The sequence below is a fragment of the Amblyraja radiata genome, chromosome 12, assembly GCF_010909765.2.
Source record: "Amblyraja radiata isolate CabotCenter1 chromosome 12, sAmbRad1.1.pri, whole genome shotgun sequence".
NCBI classification, from domain to species: Eukaryota; Metazoa; Chordata; class Chondrichthyes; order Rajiformes; family Rajidae; genus Amblyraja; species Amblyraja radiata.
The window spans coordinates 33,482,559-33,491,045 of NC_045967.1; the positions used below are offsets into that span (position 1 = coordinate 33,482,559).

At 39.2% G+C, this 8,487-nt stretch overlaps 1 protein-coding gene across 1 annotated transcript; it reads left to right on the forward strand.

The window, feature by feature from the left end:
* The first annotated feature begins 105 nt into the window (after positions 1–105).
* On the forward strand, positions 106–6,134 carry LOC116979034 (beta-mannosyltransferase 2-like). The gene is made up of 2 exons (XM_033030434.1): positions 106–332; positions 4,997–6,134. The coding sequence occupies exon 2, from the start codon at positions 5,041–5,043 to the stop codon at positions 5,791–5,793; it is 753 nt and encodes a 250-aa protein (XP_032886325.1). The 5' UTR covers positions 106–332; positions 4,997–5,040; the 3' UTR covers positions 5,794–6,134.
* The last annotated feature ends 2,353 nt before the right edge of the window (positions 6,135–8,487 follow it).

Here is an 8,487-nt window from a genome sequence, read left to right on the forward strand (position 1 = left end):
TGAATACCAGCTGTGGAATAACGAAACGTGTTAGCTAATTAACATTCATCCAGATTTTGGAGGTCGGATTGGAAGTGCGTGCGATTTATACCAAAGATCCGATTTATACAATGGAATGGGTCTTAAAAACTTCTCATGCAACCGCAAAAGTGGCTCGAGATGTCACCAAGTAGCGGCCATTAGATGAAGGACCCGAGCTCGGGCAGCCATGGCTGTAGTTTTGTGAAGTAGCGACGCGCCTGCCGTTTGACGGCGGTGACGCAGTGCGGTCTCCGTCACTGCTGTAGTTACACACAGAGAGAGAGAGAGAGAACACGAACAATGTAACAGAGGTAAAGAGTCAGAGGGTGCAAGCTTGTGGGATAAAGAAAACGAGTCGTAGGCAGGATAAGAGACAGGCGGGAAGAATTGATTTAAAAAAAACCAAATGAAGCCAGAAAAATCAGTGGAAACATCATAAACCTATAGTTATAAGGGGTAAGGTTCGAGACAAAACGCTCCCTAATCAGTCTGAAGAAGGGCCCTGACCCAAAATGTCACATTGACATTCTCCAGAAATGCTGCCTGACCCGCTGAGTTGTTCAAGCATTGGGAGTATGGGGAGGCTATTTAATTCCGAGAGTCTCATAGAATAGATGAACACATCAGTGTTAAATGCCACGATTTATACCCCATGGAAACAGAAGATGCTTGACTCTTGAACAAAACACAAAGTGCTGGAGGAATTCAGTGGGTCAGGCAGCATCTGGAAGGTCAGATGACAATTCAGGCTGGGATCTCTTCAAACTGAGTAGAGGGGAGACACCTGGTAACGGTGTGGGAGGCAGGGAATGGCAAGTGACAGCTGGATACAGGTGAGGAGGGCTTTGAGTTGGCCGATGGGTGCAAATAGTAATCAAGGCTGGTGGTGAGTGGAGCCAAAAGGGTGCAGATGTGGACGTTGATAAAGAAGGAAGATGGGGAGTGAAATGGAGAACCAGTGGGAAGGATGAAGTGGGTGAGTGGAAGGAAGGGGGTGACAGTAGGGAGGAGTGGGAGAAGTGTGGATGGAGGAGGGGAAAGGAACTGGGTGATGGGGAGGGGTGAGTGGAAAGAAGAGTGCATAGGAATGGAGAAGCAGGATAGATGAGAAGTGGGAATGGTTACTTTAATATGGAAACTCTCCCTTCTCATCTAGCCTTATTATAATTCCCAGAAAACAAGCCATTTTGCTCATGACTTTGTTGAAGAGTCAGAATCAGCGTAACAAATATATGTAGATTCTTGAGATAGATACAAATTGCTGAAGGGATTTGAGAGGAAGAGACAACATCTGTAGAGGTAAATGGAATGACAGCATTATGGATTTGGACCCTTCATCAATTCTTGAAAGTCTGAAGAACGGTCTCGACCCGAAACGTCACCTATTCCTTTTCTCCAGAAATGCTGTTTGACCCGCTGAGTTACTTGTGTCTATCTTCTTGAAATTTAATCTGTCTATTTGCCTCCACAGATGCTTCTTGATTTGCTGAGTTCATCCAGCAGTTTGATTTTGTTCAAGAGTCATGCATTTGCAGTCTCTTGTGCTTGCGATGTAGGGACTTTAGCTTTATAGCCCAATTATCAGCATAATCCATAGGTCCCCTTTTCAATGCTAATCTGACCTCCCAAGTGTATGAATTTGTGTCAACCATCCCCCTTGGTAGCAGATTCTTGTACAGGGGAATTTGAATACTATATCCAAGAGCAGAGTTGGAGAATGTTCTTAAAAGTTGATTTCTGTACATTAGGTTGACCATCACTACTGTATTCCTAAATTTCTTTAGGATTCCCTGTTTGGCTTGTGGTAACTATCTTACTTTGCTAGTCTATCTTCTTGCATATGGTGTGCACAACCTAAAGTTGTAGGACAACTTGTTCTATTTGATCTTTTTGTTTGTGAACGTCGGGTTGATTGCATTAGTTGAAACAGGGTGGACCACGTGAAGGTTGCAATCTCCCACCCCTGCTAGTCTATGGTTTTGCTTTACCCATTGGATAAAATACTTGTACACTCTATGAAAACCTTTAATGATTTTAGGGAGATGCAGGAAATCAACATCAAAAGGTCATAAGGAATAGAATTAGGACATTCGGCTCATCAAGTCCCACATTGGCTGCCTTTCCTAACAAAAATAGAATAAATCCATTTTTTGTTTTCTGTATGATATAACGTTTTTGGATTTGTATCATCCAAGTAAATCTATTCTGCGCTCTTGCCAGTAAAACACAGCACACAGTCCTGTAACTGATTTAACCAAAGCCAACCTTGCTGCCACTCCTGACTGACAAACAAATCGTCAATGCTATAACAACTCAAAATGACAAGGCCTCGAGTAGATGGTATTCCTGCTGAAATCCTAAAATTCATCAGTAAAGAGTTTCAATCACAAATCCACTGTTTCAATGCCTGCATATTGGGCAAGAAGGATATGTATTTTTTGTCAATACTGGAGAGATTTTGAGGAACAAGATTATTATTCAGGTTTTTACACCAATACACTGTTCTTAACAAAAATCTATCCATCATGTGAAACCTTACGAATAACAGATATAAATTAGATAACTTCTAGACCGAAAGTCGAAAACTTTTTTCACGCACACAAATTTTCATCGTTTTACCACCATTTTGGACACCAAAAATGTGGCATAAAAACTCTGCCACATTTAGTCATGAATATTTAATTCATAAATAAACTCCATATGGCCCCTCATACATATACGTTTTGATAATGATCTAGGTAAATATCTTCATCAATACCAGGAGAAAAGTACAGTAACATGTCTGGTATTCCGCCTCACAAAGATCCGGTAACAGTTGTGCTTGGTGTCCATTGTCACAACAAATGTTTTCGGGGTCGGTACCTCTGCAAGTTAAACCGCGGAGGCTCCAAACTTCTACTACTTTTCACAGGCCCCAATGAGGTATCCTGTGTTAGTAGTGATTTTTGGGCGAGTTAATTATTTTTTCTTATATACAGATGTAATATATCAAAAACATTGTGGTGTCAAAAACACAACGACTGTTTACGATATTTTCTGACTTTTTAAAGTCAATAAAAATTTATATTTGGGCATAAATTGGCCATCAAAACTGAGCCAATCTCAATTTGGCAACACACTCTCTTGTTTACCTTTCGTGTGGACTAAGTCGCTAACTTCATTCCTTCGTGTCAACATCCGGAAGCTCCACAATGACCGTGACGGAGACATTTTACTTACTAAAAAATCATCCCAAGTCAAACCTTCCAACGAATCAAGTTCAAGTGAGTTTATTGTCATGTGTCCCTGTATAGGACAATGAAATTCTTGCTTTGCTTAAGCACACAGAAAATAGTAGGCATTTACTACAAAACAGATAAATGTGTCCATATACCATGATATAAATATATACACACATGAATAAATAAACTGGTAGTGCAAATAACAGAAAGTGGTTGCTAATAATCAGAGTTTTGTCCGAGCCAGGTTTAATAGCCTGATGGCTGAGGGGAAGTAGCTATTCCTGAACCTGGTTGTTGCAGTCTTCAGGCTCCTGTACCTTCTACCTGAAGGTAGCAGGGAGATGAGTGTGTGGCCAGGATGGTGTGGGTCTTTGATGATACTGCCAGCCTTTTTGAGGCAGCGACTGCGATAAATCCCCTCGATGGAAGGAAGGTCAGAGCCGATGATGGACTGGGCAGTGTTTACTACTTTTTGTAGTCTTTTCCTCTCCAGGGCGCTCAAATTTCCGAACCAAGCCACGATGCAACCGGTCAGCATGCTCTCGACTGTGCACCTGTAGAAGTTAGAGAGAGTCTTCCTTGACAATCCGACTCTCCGTAATCTTCTCAAGAAGTAGTGGCGCTGATGAGCTTTTTTGATCATTGGCCATCTATATAGATCAAATCCATAAGGCATTGTACCGTTTTTTCTATCTATGGATATATTTCGCTGTGCAATGTTCGATTTTCCTCTCAAACTGTGATATTGAAATGAATGACTGCATTTGTGTTTGTTTTTGTGTTTGTGTCGACGGGAACGTCTGTTATGTAGAAAAGCATTTCTTTACTTCGTCCGTTAAATTGTCGACCTTTTTTGTTACGGTTAATATCATCAAGAAGGTATCAGTGAATAAGTCCGCAATTATTTAGTTTTGTGTTAGATCACATTGGTGAAAATGTTTGGTTTTCTCTAATAATGTTACATTCGTTTTCTGGGACACAAAACCTTTGAAGGTCCACTGAATGTACGTTTGTGTGTATGATCATGACAATCGATTTTCATTTTATTCTGTTATAATTTTCTAGACAGAAAATGAGAGATTTTCTCTCTAAATTATTCTTGGGATGCTGTAGTTTTAAGCCTACTGCGTGTTTTATTTTTTGATAAATTTGATGTGTAAAACGTTCGTTGCTTGGACCCAATGATATTTGCATCCTCAGAACGACCGTTGCGTGTTCCAGTCGGGCATAAGAATAGGCCCGACTCTTGACTAAAGGACACATTTTCTATGTTTCATACAGTATTAATTTATTTTCAGGTTTTTTTATTATATGTATCAATCAAATACGACTTGGTAATTTATTTACGTGATCACTAGACTTATCACGAATATCACATGAAAAGCTACAGGTGGAACTATATCTGTATTCCCATGTACTTATTTTTCTGTTAGAAATCTTATTCGTTTTTTGGGGGGGGGACGGAGGTCAAGGCATACCCCATTTCAAATACCTTAATTAATTTTCTTAGACATTCTCAATTCTGCAATTTTTAGGGGGGGGGGGGGGATTTTTTGAAGGGAGAATTTTTGTCTCTTTCATTTTCTTGCCATTTCTAAAGACTTTCTTGTCATATTCTTTTTTTTTTTAGCAATGGCTAAGATTATACAAATTGAAACCCTCTCCAAGATAAATTTATGCTACCTGAGGAATAAATGATAGAAACCCATGGACTCTAATTCCAAGGTTTTTTTTTTTATAATGTTATTATACAGAATGGATCTTCGTAAGCATAGAACGGTGAACACCAAACCCCCGGATGTGCCAGCTGTTCCGGGACTTTCTGAACAGAACAAAAAAAAAAACCCAGAAGATGGCAGCAGCTGAAAGGCAGAGAGCATATAGACAAAGAGTGAAAGAAAATCCAGAAAAATACAAGCAGCGGAAAGAAGGAGACCGGTTGCGTTTTAAGCTATGGAGAATGAACAGAAGTGAAGAACAAGAACAGAGAGACAGAGACTTATGTAAGCAAAGATCAGTTTCGTTCAGAGCAAGACAGAAAGCCTCTGGTACCAAGCCTGCTTCAAAACGAACAAGGAAGCAAACACTGGCACAGGCTGAAACGTGGAGAGAATACAAGAGGAAAGAAAGAGAAGCAATGCCAGCACAAAAAAGACGACGAGTAAACGAAAGACGTAGAGCACTGTATGCCCAGAAGAAGGAAGCGGAGAAGAAGGCGGATGAGAAGAAAGCGTCTCGAAACTTGGAAAAAGCACCCTCGCTTTTTACAAGTGAAAATGCAAGATGGAAAGCTATCTCAAGGTCATTGCGAATTCTACCACGATCACCTGATAAATTTGCTCTGGTACTGTCTTCTGTCGTTGGAAAGAGCACACCAAGGAGAAAGTCAGCACTGAAAAAGAAATGCATCCTTAGCCCAGGCTCGAAGAAGAAACTTGCTTTCAACCGCAAACACTCAGTGAAAAACCACACACTGGATTCCCGGAAACAAAGATTCGACGCCTTGGATGAAAGCACCAAGGATCGAGTGTGGTCTTTATCTAAGAGTTGATGTTTCCAGAGAATTACCTTGCTTACTTCCAAGAGAGTTATGGAGTGTTCGTTTAAAAAAGCATACTCTTTGTTCTGTGAAGAAAATCCATCATTGATGATCAGCTCCAGTGCTTTCTACAAGCTTAAACCAACAAACATCAGACCCATGTCAGCTACAAAGCTGTTGCAGTGTCTCTGTGAATACTGTTTTTCTTACGTAACGCGCGTCGCGGTGTCCACTCAGATTGATGCAGTATTCTACTACATGATCAGATGAATTAAGTGAAAACGGTGTTTGCAATTTTATTGTTCCATGTGGTATTCATAAACATAGAAAGGAATAAGAAATACGTGCACTTACTGTGCCAACCAGGTCACTGGTTGACACCCCGCGACAACCATTACACAAAATGTATTTGTGTATTCTGATGCCATTTTCGTAAACTTGCCATCAATATGCAATTTTTTCTTATATTTTTTTGTTGATACTATGTTAGTCATGAACCCAATAAAGTTCTTGTCAACTTTTTTGAAGGAATTTGAAAAATTACCCCCTTTGTCACATTATAGTGTAAAAATACACATATCCAAGCAGACCTTGGAGATGATGTAATGGTAACTATGTTCAAGAAAACTGTACGGTCTGACTCTGGTAACAATGGAGGGATATCCCTGCTGCAAGCCACAGGAAAGTTCAACAGCAATGTCCTCCAACTTCCTCTTTAGTGGCCAAATAGCTATTCCCAGAATCATAATGTAGAATCTATTCAGCCAGTGGTGCAACGGACATGATCTCTGCATGACAATTCTGAGAATAATGTAGGGAACAGTATAGCCACTATACACAACATTATTTTTAAACCTCCATAAAGCTTTTGACACTCACTATCTGTTGGGATGATGCGTGGAGTCCCCACATAAATTGAGCTCATGTTCAGACCTAATGGGAAGCTGTTCAATCGATTGCAAATACTAAATTAACCCAAACCTCATGTTGAGTTGTTTGCAAACAATGTTTGCATTTATGCATAGTCAAAGGCTGAGCTCCAGGGCATTGTTAACACTTCCACTAAACATGAGAGGATGAACCTTGGGCTGATCCTCTTACCAATCAGCCATCTCTCCAGCTGCAGAGCATCCTGAATGGGAAAAATGGATAGTTAGACATCACGGTGCTTAGCACTATCAACAACTTAAATAGAAAGATACAGGTTCTCATAGAGCAGCACCTTAAAGGTAGTTATCTTGGGATTCCTCAAAATATCATAGGATAACTAGAATAGAGCGAATTAATGTGTGGCTGGAGAGATGTTTATAAGGGAGGACTGGGACTATTTGTGGGGCAGGTGGAATTTATACAAATTGGATGGGTTGCTTTTAAGCAGGAGTAGGAGTGACATTCTTCTAGAGAGGGGCATGCGTGTGGAAGTATTAACGCTGTTAGGGAGACGTTTAACTAGTTTGGCAGAGGATGGAAACCTTACGAGGATTTCAGAATGGTGTAATTCAAAATAGGAAACTTAAAAATCGTAAATACATAAAAAGACAAACAGGTAAATTAGGTTAATGTACTGAAAATGGCAAAATTAGAATGCAGCACTCATAAAACTTAATGGCACATAACAAAGTATTACCCCCCGGACACTCCTTCCCCCAGAAAAATTGCACTAATACTACTGTATGTACATATATATATTTATTGCTCATTATTCTATGTTCGCTCTTCTGGGTGAGATGCTAACTGCATTTCGTTGTCTCTGTACTGTACACTGCACAATGACAATAAAGATTGAATCTGAATCTGAATTACAAAGTAATACTTCCATGACTTACAAATGGAAGTAAACAGTATGATCTATTTGCTGTTAGGTGACCAAAGCTTAGAGCTGAATGTTCAAGAATATTTGTCATTTAGGAAGAACAGGCAAAAAGGAAACACAGATGGTATATGCTATAAGTAGGGGAAGAGATCAGTACATTTGCAAAAAATGCTCTTAGCTTGGCAGATCTAGAAGCATGACTAGAACCAATCTGTGTCAAGCTCAGAAATAGCATAGGATGGAAAACATTGGTAGAAATTATTTATGGAGCACCAAATAGTTGTAATATTGGGCATGGCAAAACCAGGAATATAGATATGAGTGATACACAGATAATGCGGTAAACATAGGGAACATTTATTTACTGGATGTGTTGAATTAGCAGCATAAAACAAGTTCATGGATTGTATATTACATGATTTTCTAAATCGATATATTGAGGAATCAACTAAGGAGGGTATTTTAAACTTCACTTTCTTCATTGAGAAATAATTAGTTGATAATTTTGTTGTAAGGGGATCAATAGATACAAGTGACATATAAAATTTTCCATTGATTGAAAATGATGTAGTTTAATCTAAAATTATACTCTTAAATTATAACAAAGGAAACAGATGAGAGAGTAACTGTGGTTGATCGGGAAATGGCTTTGAAAGGTTTGTCGGTGGACAGACAAAAGATAGCATTTAAAGTAATAATTTAAAGTTTGTAAAACAAAATCCTTTAAGGGTAAAAACTTTAAAATAGTGAATCACGCATGGCTAGCAGGAGGAATTAAATATAGCATTAAATCAAAGGAATAAATTACAAAGTTGACAAAATAGGGCTGATTGGGAAAATATTAGAACTCTGCAGATGTAGATCAAGAAATTGACTTAAAGAAAAGCTGACAG